The sequence below is a fragment of the Misgurnus anguillicaudatus genome, chromosome 11 (assembly GCF_027580225.2).
Source record: "Misgurnus anguillicaudatus chromosome 11, ASM2758022v2, whole genome shotgun sequence".
NCBI classification, from domain to species: Eukaryota; Metazoa; Chordata; class Actinopteri; order Cypriniformes; family Cobitidae; genus Misgurnus; species Misgurnus anguillicaudatus.
This window is the reverse complement of record NC_073347.2, coordinates 33,675,552-33,694,971: the sequence shown is the minus strand read 5'-3', so window position 1 is coordinate 33,694,971 and position 19,420 is coordinate 33,675,552. Positions and strand designations below refer to the sequence as shown.

General features: G+C 37.5%; 1 protein-coding gene across 1 annotated transcript in view; it reads left to right on the top strand.

Moving 5' to 3' along the window:
- The window catches only part of cdh23 (cadherin-related 23), a 386,093-nt gene that overhangs the window by 125,591 nt on the left and 241,082 nt on the right, over positions 1–19,420 (top strand). The window contains exons 7-8 of the mRNA XM_073873573.1: positions 6,308–6,502; positions 6,601–6,729. Of these exons, the coding sequence (XP_073729674.1) occupies positions 6,308–6,502; positions 6,601–6,729 (324 nt within the window). The remainder of the gene's footprint in view (positions 1–6,307; positions 6,503–6,600; positions 6,730–19,420) is intronic.

Genomic DNA, 19,420 nt, shown 5'->3' with positions numbered 1-19,420 from the left:
AGCCAGACCCAGAGATCAGCTGAATGGATTCCAAAACGGCAAAAATCAAATGTTTAACTCTAGGGGAGCTGGAAAATGAGCATATTTTCAAAAAAAGTGGAATGTCCCTTTAATAGCAAGATTTTCTTTGTTAAAGCTGCCGTGTGTAGTTTTTAAAAGGATCTCTTGACAGAAATGCAAAATAGTATACAAAACTATATTATCAGGGGTGTATACAGACCTTTTTATAATGAGCCGTTATGTTTTTATTACCGTAGAATTTTTACCGTATTTTTATCTACATACACCAAGGGTCCCCTTACATGAAAGTCGCCATTTTGCGCCACCATGTCTTAATGGACAAACTTTTTTTTACTAAGTTGTCTCCGTCGATAACATGTTTTTCCGGTGGCGGCTACTGTAGCTTCTCTATGGGTTTCGAAAGTGAGGGGTGAGCAGTGGACTGAGCCGTTGGTTGCAATTCGCAACCTCACCACTAGATGCTGCTAAAATGTACACACTGCACCTTTAGTGTGATGTAATGTATCTTGTTATAGCTACATCATCAAACAGATGTTTATTCAATTGTGTCTTATTTGCGCTGCATTAAGTGAGCAGATTTTAAACAGAGGGGTGCTTTCATTTACATAATAATTTTCTCGCCTGATGTATAGTTTGTGTTATAATTTGTGAAAATGTTTCTTTCTAACCCTGCTTAATTCTTTTGAAGGGCAAACTCGCAGCAAAACTTGAACTCGATTGTGGAGCAGCGAGCAAGAATTAGTGTAACTCAAATAAGAAGTGTGACATCACAAAGAAAATGAATAGAAAAATGGAAAGAACAAAAGAAAGCCAAAAGCAGAGTGAACATTGAAAGGAATGGAGAGAACCAGAGGTGTAATCATGAGGTCTGTAGCTGCTGAAGTGGGCGTTTGAGTCCGGTCTTTTAGCGGGCGTAGCTGTAATCAGTGCGGTATTGTTGGCAACCGTCGACCAGCTCTGCTTGTACCCTGCAGGGGTTTTACGGCTTTAGGCTAGCGCGCGGCGTGAGACCGCCACCGTGCCATGCCGGCCCTGTAAATTAGCCTTGCAGCCAACCTCACTTTTTAGAAGGTACGTGCTGTAGACTCTGTACCTCACCTGATCTATAACACAATGTCTCTATTAACCCTCCCAATCAATGAAAAGCGATACACTAGTACTCATGCTAAACCTGTGTTAAACTTTAACTTTCCTCCGAATAGCTATTCACTCCTCCGCTCGCCCTAAAAGACCTTTGTCTGGCTTCAATCAGCCCCCCTTTGCCAGTGCTAGAGGCAGAAAAGCGGCAAAATCAACTTCTATATATTGCATGAAATGTAAAACAATAGCTGGCTAACTTTGTTTTTAGTTTATAAAGATTTTAAATGATACTAATTCTGTTGGAACCTGCAGGTAACACAGAAATTGAAGGAGGTGAAGGTTTGTCTTGTTAGCACGATCCAGTTAGCTCCGGCTGGTAGATGCCATAAGCCAATTCAAAAGTAGCAGGTTTAAAGTCGAAGATGTAGCAAAAAGAGCATGAATGGGTAGATTTGCTAATATCTCTCAGTTGAGTCGAAGTAATTATCCCGATGGAGATTGTTGAATGCACAAGCTAATGGTCAGTGAAGCAGTCAATGTAGAGTCAGTCCAGACCTCTGAGGGCTACTGGATTTACTCCATAAACTGAACTCAATGAGCTGCTGTAGAGGTTCTGTGGTTTTAACTGACATCTGCGTTATGTTATGTAAAGTTACACTTTTGGGGCCTTGCAAGTGAGAAACATACCAGATGTGTTTAAACAGCATAATCATTGTTAATTCTGATGCACAACGGGCAGAAAGCAAGATGCATGCTGGTTGTCGTGAGGATGGTAAAGGTTGAGATGCATGGAGAGTAATTAGAATAATTCATAAAATTGCATTTTGTACAGCTCAATTCATTAAGTCATGTTTCTTTTTATTAGTTGTGAAGGAAAACATCAGGTTATGCAAACGCTGTCATTACTGATTTGTGCATAATGACAGCACATCTGCTGCATAGTCAAACTGTGTGAAAGAGATTTGTGATAACAGCAAATGTTGATATCTTGCCTGTGAAAACTGCACTACTTAATCGCATTTACTGTCTTATTGAAAACATAAACAACCACATCTACTGTAAATACTACGAGGGAGTGGCATAATTATGATGATATTTATATATTAGATATGTAATATGCACACATACGTGTGCGTGGTTTGTGTTTTATGTGAGTTGTGTTCTTAGAATATTACTTTGGTATCCCGTTTAGATTTGTATTGTATGAATCTTGTGTATAACAGAGCTTTGAATGAATGATATAGTTCTACCTGGGATCATCTCACATTTTCTTGGTTAAAGGCTTCAGTAATTTTAACCGCTTTAGTAAAGCACTGAATATAATTGTCTGCTCTGTGTAGAGGATATCATTTATGCTTCTTAATGTTGATACTGGACTTGTGATGATAAGGAGAGGATTAAATATGATAGAAAAAAGAGCAGACAAATGAAAATAGGAATGCCCATGTGATCCAAAATATCCGCAGAGAGACTCTTAATCTGAATTCTTCAGATGAGTTAATGAGCTTATAGGAGATAATAGTAATTATAAAGCTTAAGAATGTAAAACAGTGGATGTGCATTGCTTTAGAGTTCATTGCTACCAACTCTGAATCTCACTCCACATCACACTCTGAATTTCACTCCTTAATTTACTTTAAATCCCACTCCAAATCTTAATTTGAAAATCACTTTGAATCTCACTCCATATCTCATCCCACAGTTCAATGAAGCACACTTCACATCTCAATCTAAATCTCACTCCACATTCACTCTGAATCTCAATCTTAATCCCACTCTTAATCTCAATCTGAAGATCACTTTAAATCTCACTCCACATCTCGTCCCACATCTCACTCTGAATTTCACTCCTAAATTTACTTTAAATCCCACTTCAAATCTCAATCTGAAGATCACTTTGAATCTTACTCCACATCTCATCCTACAGTTCAATGAAGCACACTTCACATCTCAATCTAAATCTCACTTCACATTCACTCTGAATCTCAATCTTAATCCCACTCTTAATCTCACTCTGAGTCTCACTCCACATCTCACTCTTAATCCTACTCTTAATCTCAATCTGTAGGTCACTTTGAATCTCACTCCACGTCTCGTCCCACAGTTCAATAAAGCACACTTTACATCTCACCCTGAATCTCACCCCACATCTCACTCTTAATCCCACTGTAAATCTCATTTGAAGATCACTTTGAATCTCACTCTGAGTCTCACTCCACATCTCACTCTTAATCCTACTCTTAATCTCAATCTGTAGATCACTTTGAATCTCACTCCACATCTCACTCTTAATCTCAATTTGTAGATCACTTTGAATCTCACTCCACTCTCGTCCCACAGTTCAATGAAGCACACATCACAACTTACTCTGAATCTCACTCAACATCTCATCCCACAGCTGGATGCATCTCACCCCACATCTCACTCTTAATCCCACTCTAAATCTCAACATGAAGATCACTCTGAATCTCACTCCACATCTCACTCTTAATCCCACTCTAAATATCAATCTGAAGATCTTTCTGAATCTCACTCCACGTCTCACTCTGAATCTCACTCCACATTTTACTCTGAATCTCACTCCACCTCTCATCCCACAGCTCAATGAAGCACACCCCACATCTCACTCTTAATCCCACTCTAAATCTAGTCTGAAGATCATTTTGAATCTCACTCCACGTCTCACTCTGAATCTCACTCCACATCTCACTCTTAATCCCAGTCTATATCTCAATCTGAAGATCTCTCAATCTCAATCTGAAGATCTCTCTAAATCTCACTTTACATCTTACTCTGAATCTCACTCCACATCTCATCCTACAGTTCAATGAAGCACACTTTACATCTCACTCTGAATCTCACCCCACATTTTACTCTTAATCCCACTCTAAATCTCAATCTGAAGATCACTTTGAATCTCACTCCACATCTCGTCCCACAGTTCAATGAAGCACACTTCACATCTTCCTCTGAATCTCACTCAACATCTCATCCCACAGCTCAATGAAGCACACTTTACATCTCACTTTGAATCTCACCCCACATCTCACTCTGAATCTCACTCCACATCTCACTCTTAATCCCACTCTTAATCTCAATCTGAAGATCACTTTAAAGCTCACGTAACACACGCTGTTTCTGCATTTCTGATGTTAATCTATAGAGTAGTATGATATCCTTTATGTCTCCGAAGAGTCTTTAGTTTAATCAGATTTATAAAAGAAAGATTAGCTTTACGGAATCGAATAACGTACGAAAAAATGAAGAAGGAGGAGTTACTCCGCGGGTGGAGCGAGTACGAGTCATGCAACACTATACAACACTTATAACTTATGATTTACTACATGTTCGTGTCATTTATATAATATGCACGCGTCTATTTCCAACATAAGACAGAAGTCTTACTTACCGCATACAACTCGTGAAAATCTAGTGCATCAAACACACACGCAAAACTCCGCTGCTACCCCAGATAATAAACTATATCCATTGTTTTCATAAGGCTGGATTTCTTCTCCTTACATCCAAAAAACACACTTCTTCATTCGTGCCATTGTTGAGTTTTGAAATTAAACAAAGCTGTCGCGTGATGTGAATGTTTGTAAGTTCTAGCGTCTCCCTCTGATTGACGGGTGGGCAGGGTTTTCCGGGAGAAGTGCCCATATAAAGAAGTGATACGTATAGAAAACCTCTGAAACATCAGTTGGACCTGTAATCGAAAAAAAACTTTCGGAAACTTGTACGAACCCTGGTGAAGTGCATTCGGCACAGAAATACTCTGTAACACGTCCAACTGCTTTTTTGACACTTTGCCTACGTTTAGCATGAGGAAACAACTCTATAACTGTGTTGATAAGTCAGCATGCTTGAAATACCATTGAACCCCCCCTTTAATTCTCACTCCACATTGCGTCCCAAAGCTCAATGAAGCACACTTCACATCTCACTCCACATCTTAATTCATGCTTTACATCTTATTCTGGATATCGCTCCACATCTGTTTTTTCTCTTGGCAAGACTGTTTTGTGTAAACTGAGTTTTCTCTGTGCCACGGTGTTCACAGGGGCCAGAAAGCTAATAACTAGAACCCTCTGAACGTCTCCCTCTCTCAGACTTTCAGCTTTGGGAATAATCTCCTCTAACATACTGCAGTTAAAAGAGGCCGGGGAGTCCCTGCTGTATTTGCAGTTTTTAATACCATTAGATATGCCTTCTCTCTCACTCATGCATTCCTTTTCTTCTTTCATTCTTCCTATTTTATATTCGTCGGTTTATCCTCAAACCATTATATTTTAACTCTATATTCAGATCAATGTGTTTTGTTTAGCTGGTAAATATCCTCAAATATATCTTTGATCCTCTCTATATATAATTTGTCATTTAAAAACTGAACACTCTTATGTTTTAGTTAGTTTGTTTGTGGCGATCGCGAACTTTAGTGTGGACGGGAAGAGTTTGAGAGGTTGTTATCAGGATGAGAGGAGTTCACTGTCCACATCTATCTTCGTTCCTTCTGTCTAATCCTCTTTTCTCTTTCACTTTTATCTTTTTTCCTTCTTATACTTCTCATGCTTTCTTCCTCTTCAATAGTTTGTCTGAATCTTTTCTAATCCTTTCTTTTCAAAGGATAGATCTCTTCTGTTTTATTGAAAGAGATAAGGTCTGAGTGCTTGCTGGAGTACAACTTCTTTCTCTCAAGACGGATCTTTCCGATGGGTTTAAGCCCTTTCTTTATTTGCTGGGACTGGACTGGTTTATTGTGCTATTTATTGCACATCGTTTATATGTGTGTTGGTTAAAGAAATAGTTCACCCAAAAATAAAAATTTGTTATCATTTATTCACCTCACGTTGTTCCAAACCTGTATATGTTGATATGTTGAGCACTGTTTGTAAGCAAGCCGTTTTTAAGCAACACTGACTTCCATAGTAGGAAAGAAATACTATGAAAGTCAATAGTGCTCCAAAGCTGTTTGGTTACAAACATTGCGCAAAATACCTTTGTGTTTAGCAGAAAGAAGTTTATACCCGGTTTGGAACAGAGAGTGTGAATAAATGTTGACAACGTTTTTATTTTTGGGTGGACAATCCCTTTAAATTATTTTTTATACATAACTACATTTCCCCTTGATGCCAAAGAAGTGAACATTATTGTATATTTATGATGTAGAGAATAATCTCTCTTGGTTGACTCTGTGTTTGTGCAGAACACTCCGGTGGGAACGTCGGTGCTTACTGTGAACGCCACAGACCCGGATCAAGGTACGGGTGGCAGCGTGCTTTTCTCCTTTCAGCCGCCCTCTGCGTTCTTCTCCATCGACGGGGCCAGAGGGATCGTCACCGTGACAAGAGCGTTGGACTATGAGACCACAACCGCCTATCAGCTCACGGTTAATGCCACGGTAAAAGAAGCATTAGCTGTAGAGTGTAAATTTATTGTGGATCTTTTTTGTCTATTTAGCAGCTACAAAAGATGTGTATCTGTTTTTCTCTGTAATAGGACCAGGATAAACGTCGTCCTCTCTCTAGTCTGGCTAATTTGGCGATTACCATCACTGATGTTCAGGACATGGACCCCATCTTCACCAACCTCCCCTACAGCACTAATATAATGGAGAACGCACCACCAGTCAGTACACACACACGCACACACATATACATATATGTGTACATATTTGTCCAAAAATATAATTAAGTAGGTACACACACAAATGGCTTCCTACTCTTTAGTACATAAAAACATGTTCAGTGTTCAGCTTATTTTAAAATGCAGGGAAAAGGCATCATTTGCAATATTATTTAGAAATGTATTGCTGAAAGACATTACAAAGACTGTGACCTGTGGTAGTGAATTGTGGAGTTTTTCCACATTTCTTGTGTACAGGATTATTTGGGCGGGACTAAAACGGTGTCTCAATGACACGCCGGAGCCACCGAGCATGGCTCCGCCCCTAACACAATCACAAGCATCCATTCAGGTTGTAGCAGTATTTGAAAATTGAGAACAGAGAATCCTGCATATTTTCCACAGATTTTGAAGTCATTTACTTTTTTAATAATTCAGATTTGTCTGGGTGTTTTATATAACATTTTTCTGTGGTGTCACAAACTGAGAACACAATTTTATTAATATTAACTCATTCCCTGCCAGCCTTTTTTAAAAATTGGCATGCCAGCATTTTTTGTGATTTTCACAAAATGCCTACAAGGAAACATTTCTTCTATAAATATTAGGGCCGGGACTCGATTAAAAAAATTAATGTAATTAATTAGAGGCTTTGTAATTAATTAATCAAAATTAATCACATTTTAATCGCACATAAATATTTGACCTGAGAACATTGAAAAGTTATTTTTTCACATGGATTTTTAGTATACCATTGAATAATGACTGAATACATAAGCTTAAGCAACAAAATATTGTTTATTTTTGTTCAACCAAGTCGTTGTACTAGGATTCGGGCTAACGTCCACGCTAGCTACTATATGTTTTGCATTGAGATGATACTTGAGGCTCGATGTGCTGCGGTGATATGCGAATTCCTTGTTGCATAGCTTGCACACAGCAATGCTCTTATCGATGCTTCCATCCGTTCGTTTTTTATAACAAAATTTCCCATCCACGGGGCCAACCAAAGCGGTCTCATCAGCTTCTTCGTTCATGTGTTCACTGTGGTTTGTTGTTGTCTGAAGTCATGAACGCTAGTTGGTGCTCCAGAATAATCGGTCCGCCGAAACTCATCCAGTGAGAAACGTTCCGCGGTGCAAAAATAAGTGTGATCAAAATGCATAAAAAACACGTTATTTTTTGTGTAATTAATTCATCTTAATTAAGGCGTTAAAGTCCCGGCGCTAATATATAAACATGCAATATATTTAAATTGAAAGAACAGATCCTCAGCTTTTAAACAAACAAACAAAACGGGAAAAATGTATCATCCTATCTTCATTTGTTCTCTTTTTAAAACCTCTTAAATATGGGTAGGGTTCTTCGAAAATACTACATTTTAAGCAAAAAGCTGAAATAATTGCATTTTTAAATTGGCCATCTAGTTGATAATAGCATAATTGCAGATTACCGTTATATCATAGACTGTAAAAAAGATGGATGCTGCCCGTTCGCTCTCTTCCATTGGTGAAAAGTGAAGCCGGCAGTGTCCCGATACGGCGCAGACATCTTGGGTCTTGAGTATGTGCAATAGCGATTTCAGGACCAGTCCTGTGCAGTAGTGAGCAGGAAGTAAAGATGCGAAATTAAGGCCCCGCCCTCGCTCTCGCAGAATGCGAATATAACAGCTGTCAATCATGACGTGACACCACCGTTTTTATAGCATTAAATGACTTACTGAAAATAAACACTTGAATTTACATCAGCGTGATAAAAACTACAGTAAGTGACAGAAACAGCTTCGGAAAAAAGATAATTGAAGTGTAATTAAATTGTTTAGTTGGTTTTAAGTCCCATTGAATAACATGGGGGAGGCGGGGTTTATGACCCATACTAGGACCAGCCTTTTCAGGGCTTGTGCGGCATGCTTGGAAAAAACTCGGCAAAAAAGTGTCATTGGTAGGGGAAATGTTTTTCCTTAATTTTCAAAAATATTGAAGTATTTTTATTTAAATTAAATTAGTTTTATTTCCTTAATGTGTTTTGAGGGAGGAGAGGTTACTTACAAATGTTTATTTTGTTTATGCCACATACATTTTGGGGAGAAGCATGACATGGTAACTTCTTTATAATTTCAGAAAACAATTTCTAGTATGATTTTCAAAACCTAAAAAAAAGATACTATAAAGAGTTATTCACAGCAATGCCGTAGACAAACACTTTTTGGGTCCCCCACAAAACCTTCAGGTCAGTTTATTTAAAAAGCATTTCTTTCTACCCTTTCATAGTCTATAAAGCCATTTTTTATAAATGTTAAAGGATCTTTATTAAACCATATACGAACCGCGTAGCGCCTTTATGCAGCTGTTCGCCTAGACAGCATTTTAGGAATGTTTGGTTACATTGTTAGGATTTAAGACACAACCATGATATTCAGAGAAACATTAACTACATGTACATTTTTAATGTAAAAGTCATAAATTATAAGTTTCAGTATATGAAACAAAACATTGGGGGAATGAGACAGAAATAGAGAGAGATTGACTGAAAAATGGAGATGCGTTGAGTAAATAAGACTATAATTATAAAAGAAGCAATCATTACACCTGTGAACTCTCTGTGGATTACTCCTATAATTATGTTAGTTTTATACTCTCACCTGTTTAGTATGTAAAGGTCATTTTAACCTAGATTTAAGGATACAATTACCACTGGCCATTTATTCTTTTGTTTGTGTATTCATTGCCGTAGGGCTTGTGCAGATATTTGCGTTTTCGTTTCATCGCTTGTGTTTTTCCTTAAAATGTATTTCATTATTTTCCAATACATCTGTCTACAGAACAGTGTTTTGTGTTTAAAACATAGCTTTAAACTAGCCATGCAATGGGATAAAAAAAGTGTTAGCTAAACTTTAAAGGACAAGTTTGTTATTTTACACTTAAAGCCTTGTTTTCAGATTGTTTATGATGAAATAGAACTTTTTTTTACTGAAATTTTGACATATGATGCTGGCCCGAGAACAGGTTTTATCGTAGTTTTTGTCCAACTCCATTGACTTGTATTAGATGTGCTGTGAGGTACGGTATTACTCCGCGCCGGGAACGTTGTTTGTATTCTTGCAATTGACAAAGGCGGATTATCGCCACCAACTGGTCTGGAGTGTCTATTATTCAAGCTCTCAACGGAAGAATATACACGTGTGAGGCGTTTGAAAAAATATGTCCACAAGTTTACAACGAATGCTAATACACATGTTGGAAAGCATCTTTTGCAGCGATTTTTGTGTGAGCATATCAGTGAACACCCCTGACCACTCGGTGAGTTTCACATCTTTGTAAACGAAAGTTTAATGCATTTTAGGAAGGATTGTTCCTGTGCACCTATACACCCATTGTAAAGGTGGGAGGTGATAGAACAAACACCTGAAAATTCTCGGGGCAGCATCATATGTCCAAATTTCAGTCAAAACCGTTCTACTGTATTTCATCATAACAATCTGAAAACAAGGCTTTAAGTGTAAAATACCCAACTTGTCCTTTAATGTATTAACATAAAGTGGATAACTACATTAAAGCGATTGTATGTCAGGGGCCAATATTTTTTAACAAGATCAATATATCCTAAAAGAAAAAGTAAAGCGTTGAAGGCAGAAAAAGATTAGTGTTAAAGAGTTTGAAATTAAACTGATCTTGATCTTTTGAAATAAAACATCTTAAACTTAAAGGGCACATATTATGCCCATCTTTCCAATATGTAATATACTGTAATGGGACTTTTCCATTACCCCACGGTTTGGTTTGGTTTAGCTTACTTTTGGGGGCTTTTCCACTGTTGTCATCTGTGCTCACTGAAAGCAGAAACTATAGTAACACAAGATTGTCAGTCAGCGGAAATGGGTGGGGCTTATCAGTGTGACATCACATTGCTAAGACAAAACAGCATGTCTAGTGAGACTACGTTGGTTTAATGGGGATTAAAATGGGGATTAAAAAAGAGGGGTGAATAGATTTTTTTAATTGTAGAGTGGTTAAGTTCACACACTGCCAACACACATTTATGTCCAAACACCTTGTAAAAGTGGACTTCATATTATTTTAAACAAAGCAGCAAATATTTACAGAAAACATAACGTTCCACTCTTAAAATGTTTGGTTATTTTAAACCCAGCATTGGGTCAAAAAGCGATGAACCCAACCCGTCGGGTTGTAATTTAACCTGTGCTGGGTTGTTTTAACCCAATGTTGGTTCAAATATAAACATTTACTGGGTTAATTTAACCTAACAACTGGGCTCGTCCCTTTTTGACCAAACACTGGGTTTAAAAAGTGTATTGATATATACCGCCATTGTCATATATCTTGTTTTATACAACAGTTCTTTCTGGTTCTCGAATCTGATTGGCTAAGAGCTATGCAATATTGTACTGATAACGGCACAGTAACCGCTTCACCTTTCGTATCATTCCGCCACCTAGTGAATGAAGGTCCTAAACAGGCTCATCTCTGAATGGAAAAACACAGACGTGCTGTTTTTAAACACTCTCCGTGTGTCTCATTAGTTCACTAGCTTATAAATCAGTTGGTAAATCCCAATCGGAAGTTATTATTCCGTTAAAGATCAGCGCTCTTGGATGTTACGTTAAACTTAATGGGATTAATGTCTTGTCACATCGTGTGAACACTTGGAAAGAGGAATGTAAACACTCAGTTTTTCTTCTGGAGCTATATTTCTTATCAGAACGCGAAAACACAGTGGAACTGCAGGTAAGCACCGCAGCTTTTAAATGTGGACATTGATCATTTATTTAATGGCGACGTGACTATAAAAACATGTTATGAGATATCGCCACTGGTATATTTATAAGCAGCATGCAAAAACATCTCTCTGACACTTATAAAAAACATTTTTATATAGTACTGACAAGAACAAAGTTTAATAATAATCGAGTGCTCGTATCGCGTTAAGAGTAAATGGGAAACTAATAGTAACATTATATAAGTATAGTTTTATTAACTTTTACCTCGCGCCAAAACAATAACAACACAAAAGACACTAAATATGAATAAAAAACAAGTAATAGTTTTATCATGACACCAAATACTGCTGATTTGATCTCATTTTGACCATCAAAAACAATCAAGGCGAATATCAGAGCCAGGGAATCCCTGTCAAAGATGTAGCCCAGAGAGGGCGGTGGTCAGCGGGGCGAGTGAACACTGACGTCCACTCATGCTTTGGTTCTCATACGTACCGAATCTCACTAAGCAAACGTTCAAACAGCCGCTATCTTTACTAATCGACTGTAGATTTAAATATAATACAGATACATTCTCGACTGAACTAATCTTAAAACTACACTTTGTGACCAAGAAACGTTAATATAAAGAAACGCCTATCCGTCCATTGAGTTATTATGAGATTCAAAGCAGCGAAAGTGTTACCTGTCATTCTGGCAGCCCTCAAATCCGTGGCGGAAGAAGTAGTTCTCAAACAAAGAGGCTTTTAAAATAACTCCGTTGTTGTTTTCTAGTTTTCGTTTTTTCAAACGTGTGCCGTCGAACTGTTGTATAAAAGCAATATCGCTATCGGAGTCGTGCGATATAGCTCTATATCATCACGGCTGTGATTGCCTCCAGCACTGGGCCTACGGCCTCGTGCCTCTGGCCTAATCACAGCCGTGATGATATAGAGCTATATCACACTCCCACACGAGCGATCTTGATTCAAAATAACTGCATAGCTTCAGGTGTGTTTAGAGAACTATCTTTTTTTGTGTAAACTTTCTCTTTTTTCTTTCTTTTTATTCCTTTTGTCTCTCTTTCATCCATTCTGCACGCATGTTACCTTACGATTATGTTCGAAGCAAAGTCTTGTGACACAGATATATCAGCCATCTCTAAGAAGGTCAGTAAAAGTGAGAAAGTGATGTCCTGTGAGAAAGTGATGTCCTGACTAGTTGTCCTGTCTAAATCTGACGGCCGGCATCAAGCTCCTGGTGGACACGATTAATTTTGGCATTTCATTTCCTTTATCTTCTCCAGTCCGTCCTTGCTTTAAGTTGTGGGAAGGCACTCGGAAACAAAAGGCCGTCGCGATGAGAATTAGTCGTTCTAAACACGTGTGCCCTCAATACAGCGTGTTCATATAAAATGATGTTGACAGGTACATTTAGCCACACGCCGAGCGCTTAAACCTTATCTTCTCTCGCACACACACACACATGCGCAGACGGAGTACGTGTCAGCTCAGTCAGCGGGCCGCAGGCGAAGTGACTGAGTGGGTGTGGAGAGTTCTCAAGGCTCCTGACATTTACACGTAAACAGATATCAAACACACGCCGCTGTTGTGGGTCATCTGTCAAAACATACCGTTTAGCACATTTTAGCCTCTTTCTCTCTCTTGTTCTTTCTCTCTCATCGTGGTTATTATTTTTTCTATTCATCCTCAGGAAAATGAAGTATGACCGTACTAATTAACTGATGACACGCTTTATAATAAGGTTCCTTAAAGGTTATTTGTTGGTCTGTGTGGTTCTGTAATAATCCAGCGTTGGGTATAAATGGTGCAACCACAGCTGTTGGGTTAAATTAACCCAAAAAGTGTTTATATTTGCCCAGCAATGGGTTAAAAACACTCAATGCAATCAGTGCATTCAAGATACTGTACACATTTATGTATCAATCCTATGATATTTTAAGTGATAGTTCACTTTAAAATAATTCTGTCATCATTTACTCATCCTCATGTTGTTCTAAACCTGTATGAATTTCTTTTTTCTGATTAACACAAAGAAGATATTTTGAGAAATGATGGTAAACCAGTCCTTCCAGAAAAAGTTTTTCATGTGATTGTTGCGGGCAAAAATTCTTGATCTTGCGGCACGTTTTCCTAAAAAATGCAATGGAATATGCAGGATATTTATGTAATTTTATGCAATGTATTTGCGGGAACTTGCAAAAACTTTTGCAGCTTTTCAATGATGTTCATGTCACATAATCACATCACTTCATAACGTTCCCATGGCAACAGGGGACATGGCTGCGCTTGTGTGAGGTAAATGCAAAATTTTTCAACTTAGCTAAAATATATGTGATTTTTGCTACGAAAATGCGTGGGTTATGATACCATGCAAGCCCCGCATATTTTGTGCACAGAAATCTTCAATTTATGCTGCAAAAGTGAGGCGTATTTTTAAAAATGCGTCCCCCGCATAAATATGTGGACTTTGGCTGATGCGTTAAGTCATGCAATTGCAAAATCGCGTTTTTCCGGAGGGACTGGTAAACACACAGCAGATAGTGACCATTGACTTCCATAGTAGGAATAAAAAATGATGGAAATTAATGGGTACTGTCAACTGTGTGCTTAACATTATTTATCAAAATAGTTTCTTCATCATTTATCACAATACTTCCAAAATATTTTTTCCTACTATGGAAGTCAATGGTCACTATCTGCTGTGTGTTCCATTTCTCAAAATATCTTCTATCGTGTTCATCAGAAAAAAGAAATTTATACAGGTTTAAAACAACATGAGGATGAGTAAATGAAGACAGATTTTTCATTTTAAGGTGATCTATCCCTTTAAAGGTGCAGTGTGTAATTTTTAGAAGGGTCTCTTGATAGAAATGCAAAAGAATATACAAATCTATATCATTAGTGGTGTATAAAGACCTTTTTATAATGAACCGTTATGTTTTCTTAGAATTATACTTTTTTATCTACATACACTGAGGGTCCCTTATGTGGAAGTCGCCATTTTGTGCCGCCATGTTTCTACAAAAGCCCTTAACGGACAAAGTTTTTTACTAAGTTGTCTCCGACAATTAAATGTTTTTCGTGGCAGCTACCGTAGCTTCTCTAGGCGTTTCAAAAGTGAGGGGTGAGCAGTGGACTGAGCCATCGGTTGCAATTTGCAACCTCACCACTAGATGCCGCTAAAATTTACACACTGCACCTTTAAGCTGCTAACGCAAAGCTCTGCCAATTGAGCTTTAGAAACTTTCGCTTACAAAGATATTATTTTCTCAACGTGTAATGCAACTTAAGCAGCAAAGAAGGCCATCAGTGGCCACTATTTGCAAACTACAGATGCTAATGGTCCAAACGTTAAACCCTACAAGAACACACGTCCTGCGCTGCGTTTACCTACACATATTCACCTGCCAAATGGGCAAAAGTTTGACAAAGGGTAAAAGGGAGAGCAAGATGATGTTTGGCAGAAGAAGCGGAGATCTTTTGCGCCGTTGTTTGCCGTTTTCTTTTGTCAGGGTGACATTTAAAGGCTTTTTAGGCCCAAACACAATTTGGCTGTCAAGCGCTTGATCTGAGATGGTGGAAGAGAAGAGACAGGAGAGATGGAGGACGGACACGGCGGCTGCTGGAGAAATGTTTAGGGATGAGAGAGAGAGAGAGATGTCCGTGCATGATTGAACATCCCACTTGCGCTACGGCGGGAGAATAGCCGGCAAATTACTTCAGCCACACTTCATCCCCGCGTCCAGTCACTCTTAACTTTTGTCGCCCATTTCTTCGGCTCTTCTGTCGTTCTGTGGGTAAACGTGCTGTAATTGATTGTGTGCAGTGATGGTGGAGGAGTGTTGGCAGAAATGAAGCATAAACAGCTCTCAGACACTATTAGCTGGATCAATGGCGAATGCTTACGCTCTTTCTCTCTCTTTAAGTGTCTTCATTCAGGATCAAAGAGTTTTCTAATTCTTGAATATTTCTCTGTTTGTTGTTTTTTTACGTGTAATTTCATTCATTGGTTTTGAAAGTGGCAAACCCACGTTACGTCTCTTGGATCTGGATTGAAAACCGGTCCGTGTTTTGATATTTTTGATTATTTAAGTTTACATGAAAAGGTGCATTGTGTGATTTTTAATATACAATATATACAATAAAATATACATACTGTAACTATATTATCAGTGGTGTTTCAATACCTTACATAATGAGCTGTATTGTTTTATTACCTTAGAATGAGAAGTTTTTATCTCCACTTACATGGAAGTCGCTGTCATGTTTCTCCAGTAGCCTTAAACCAGGGGTGTCAAACTCATTTTAGGCTGAGGGCCGGATGGTAAATAACGCCACGAAACCTTAAACCTTAAGGTTTTTTAATCCTTAGTGTGCTGATAACTGTGTGAAAATTAACCAAACAAACCAATTAATTAGTTTGTTTAGCAAGAAAACTAGAGAAACACACAGCTCTGTGAAAACTACATTTCATAAGGTCACACTCATACTGTACATACTATACACACAAATGTACATCTGTACAAAACCCACTGGCCCTTAGGTTAAAAAGCTTTAATTTAACTTATTTTGCTTTAAATGCCAAAATTATTTATAAACCATTCACTTTTCTTTGGAATATATTTGTAATGAGAACAGTCATTTAGAAAGTGAAAATGCTAGATGGGGCAGTGGCCCCAACCAAAAATGGCACTATGGGGGGTGGTACTATTATTATGGTTTTAATAAAGTATTATAAATATGATGTGTTATATTACTAGCATGTGATTATAATGGGAAATATAATAACAAGAATTAAAGTCGGACAATCTATTAAATATTCAATATGTTGATGGAGCTTTGAATCCATGTTTGGAATGTTGAACTGCCTTTAGCAGCCTTCTCTTTCCGTTCTCTGTCGTTATTTTGTGAAGGCATTGGTGTTTTTTGTATTTTTTGTCTACAAAGTGTGCCAACAACAGCAAATTTAGTGTTTATATTAACTTAGATCTGATCGGGAACATTAAATCGATTAGACATGTATTGTAACGTTAATACTAAGAATGTGGATATTTTGTTGTTGTTTGCTTGCTAAGTTGTTAGCATTTTTAAAACACATTAACGGAATAAGTACATAAACAAACTTTTCTAATTCTGCGGTTTAACAACTACATAATGAATCTACCTGTTAATGCAACGAACTTCGAAAACTGTCGTCTTCGCTCTCCAGGCAGAGAGAGGACACAGAGATGCTGCGGAGCGATCGGGAAAACACAAAGTGGATCACCGGAATAAGTGGATCTTTAGCGGAGCGGTAACAATAAAACGGCAAGATTTTTGGGCACCGTGTTTAGTCTATGTTCTGCGTTTTGCTGCTTTCCGCAAGTCTCTCATATTAAAAACGAACTAGACACCCGCCTGAAAGGGTTTTTAAAATATGTATTTAATATTTATTAAAACTGTATAAATCATCATGCGGGCCGCATGTTTGACACCCCTGCCCTAAACGCACAAACTACTCTAAAATCTACACACAACACCTTTAAGTAAACTTTTGTGGTACATATATGCTATTTCTCAGATGAGGGACACTTGACTTGTCTTAATTAAACCAAAAGGGTGAATTTAAAAAAGTTAAGCATTTAATGTGTTTGTTTTAGACGTAGTTCTGTTTATTAAAATTAGAATATGCAGTTTGGTTGTAGCATACTATATAGTAGATATAAATGATATAAGATGGTTATACAGTAAATATACAGTATTGTAACAGCTGAGCATCGCGTGCAGTTTTAAAATCAAATTTTAGCGGTTTTGTCATCGTCATTCGTCAGCTCATTCAGCTCGCGTTTGAGAAAAACTTCATACACAAAAATCTAGAGACTTTTAAGTTCAAGAGGAGCTTTCACTCCGCAACATCATTGTAAGGTAAAACGTTGTATTTTATAATGTTGCGTTTTATTATAATATCTAATTTGCTGTGTTATGAACAAAACAGTGTGATTTATCTTTGGTCTCGTCGCAAATCACAAGTACAGTATTTTAGGGCTTGTGCTTTTGTCTGGTGCTGTTATAGGCAAACAGGATAACCTTTGACGAATTTGTCATGCATGTCAAATTGCTTACATGATGTTTCAAAATATATTATTTAAAGCATTGTGCTTTGTTGTGATATTTGAGGTTGGTGCAGCAGCATGTATGATAGGGTCAGGAATTAATGACAATACATCTTATCACATAAATCACATTGAAAATACATTATTTTTAATAAAGAAAATGTTTGAGAAGTGGAAATAAAGTGCCTAACTAGTGTTTATTTAGAAGAAAGGCATATGTTGGGTAGGTAGGTATAAGAATGGCTTTAATTTATCTATAAGTGTAATAATAGATTAAATGCAGTGTAAACATTAATAAAATATAGCTATATGTACAGCTTTTTATTCATATCACCTGCTTGCCTGATTTCATTAACTGTGACTAAATGTGTCAAACTAGTGTAATCATTATAACATTATAAATCATTCATCTAATTGCATCCACTTTTAAAATTAGAAAATGACATATAAATGGCCTTTTATTATAAGACATGCAAAGTAATATTGGATTGAAACATCCATAATTTTAGTGTATGAATCATTTTAGTCGAGAAATGGCTGCCCACCCAAAAATCCTGACTGCCCCCCCAGTCCAGCAAGCCTAGTACCGGGCCTGGGTGGGACCAATATCACAATCACCAACCGGCGCATCGTTCAACAACTGATAAACAAAGCGCTCAGCTAAAAAAGCTGGCATTCGGCATTTGCCAGGCGTTTTCGTCCACATAAAAATGCTTCGGTGTGCACGCCCCCTAATAATAATTTTTCAAACACTGCATTGTTTCTTAATTATCCAACGTTATCATTAAAAGTGATGCCTTCTGAAAAAATGTCCTACATGGGAGATCACAGAAAAATCCCACCTGTCTCTGTTATAGCCTGAGACTTTGTAAACAGCAGGAAAAAAGTTTGTTCACTTGGAAAGATCTGTACTTTGTAGCAAGAAAACCATTCATTCAGAAACATTGTCCTATGAATAACTCTGCATCTTCATTTACTGTAGACTGATTTTGGGATGGCTGATGTGTAGGGTGATTGAATACAGCAACAAAATTGCTTTCTGTTCTTTGCAGAACTGTAGAGAAAGAGTTTGTATCAGTTTCGGTTTTAATGGATTTATGGCTAAACATTTTAATTTACATTTATTTCCATAGCACTTTTCACAACTTTGCATTTTTTCAAAGCAGCTATACATCTTAGCAAAAACTGTAGAGACTATGAACTGTAGAGAGATATAAAAATTTATATATAAATAAGGAAACATTTAAAGGTGCAATGTGTAATTTTTATAAGGATCTCTTGACAGAAATGCAAAATAATATACAAAACTATATTATCAGTGGTGTATAAAGACCTTTTTATAATGAACCGTTATGTTTTTATTACCTTAGAATGATTTCTTTTTATCTACATACATCGAGGGTTCCCTCACGTGGAAGTCACCATTTTGTGCCGCCATGTTTCTACAGAAGCCCTTAATGGACAAACTTTTTTTACTAAGTTGTCTCCGACGATGACGTGTTTTTCCGGTGGCGGCTACCGTAGCTTCTCTATGCATTTCAAAAGCAAGGGGTGAGGAGTGGACTGAGCCATTGGTTGTAATTCGCAACCTCACCACTAGATGCCGCTAAAATTTACACACTGCACCTTTAATAATAAAATGGTAAACATAATTGTCCATAGGATTATAATTGGGCCATTACATCCACAGGAATATTAAAGGGATAGTTTAGCCAAAAATGTAAATTACTTCATGATTACTTCATCCTCAAGCATTTCTTGATGTATATGATTACATTTTTTCAGACAAACACAATCAGAGTTATATTAGAAAATGTCCTGGCTAGTCCAAGCTTTATAATGGTAGTAAATGGTGCTTTTGA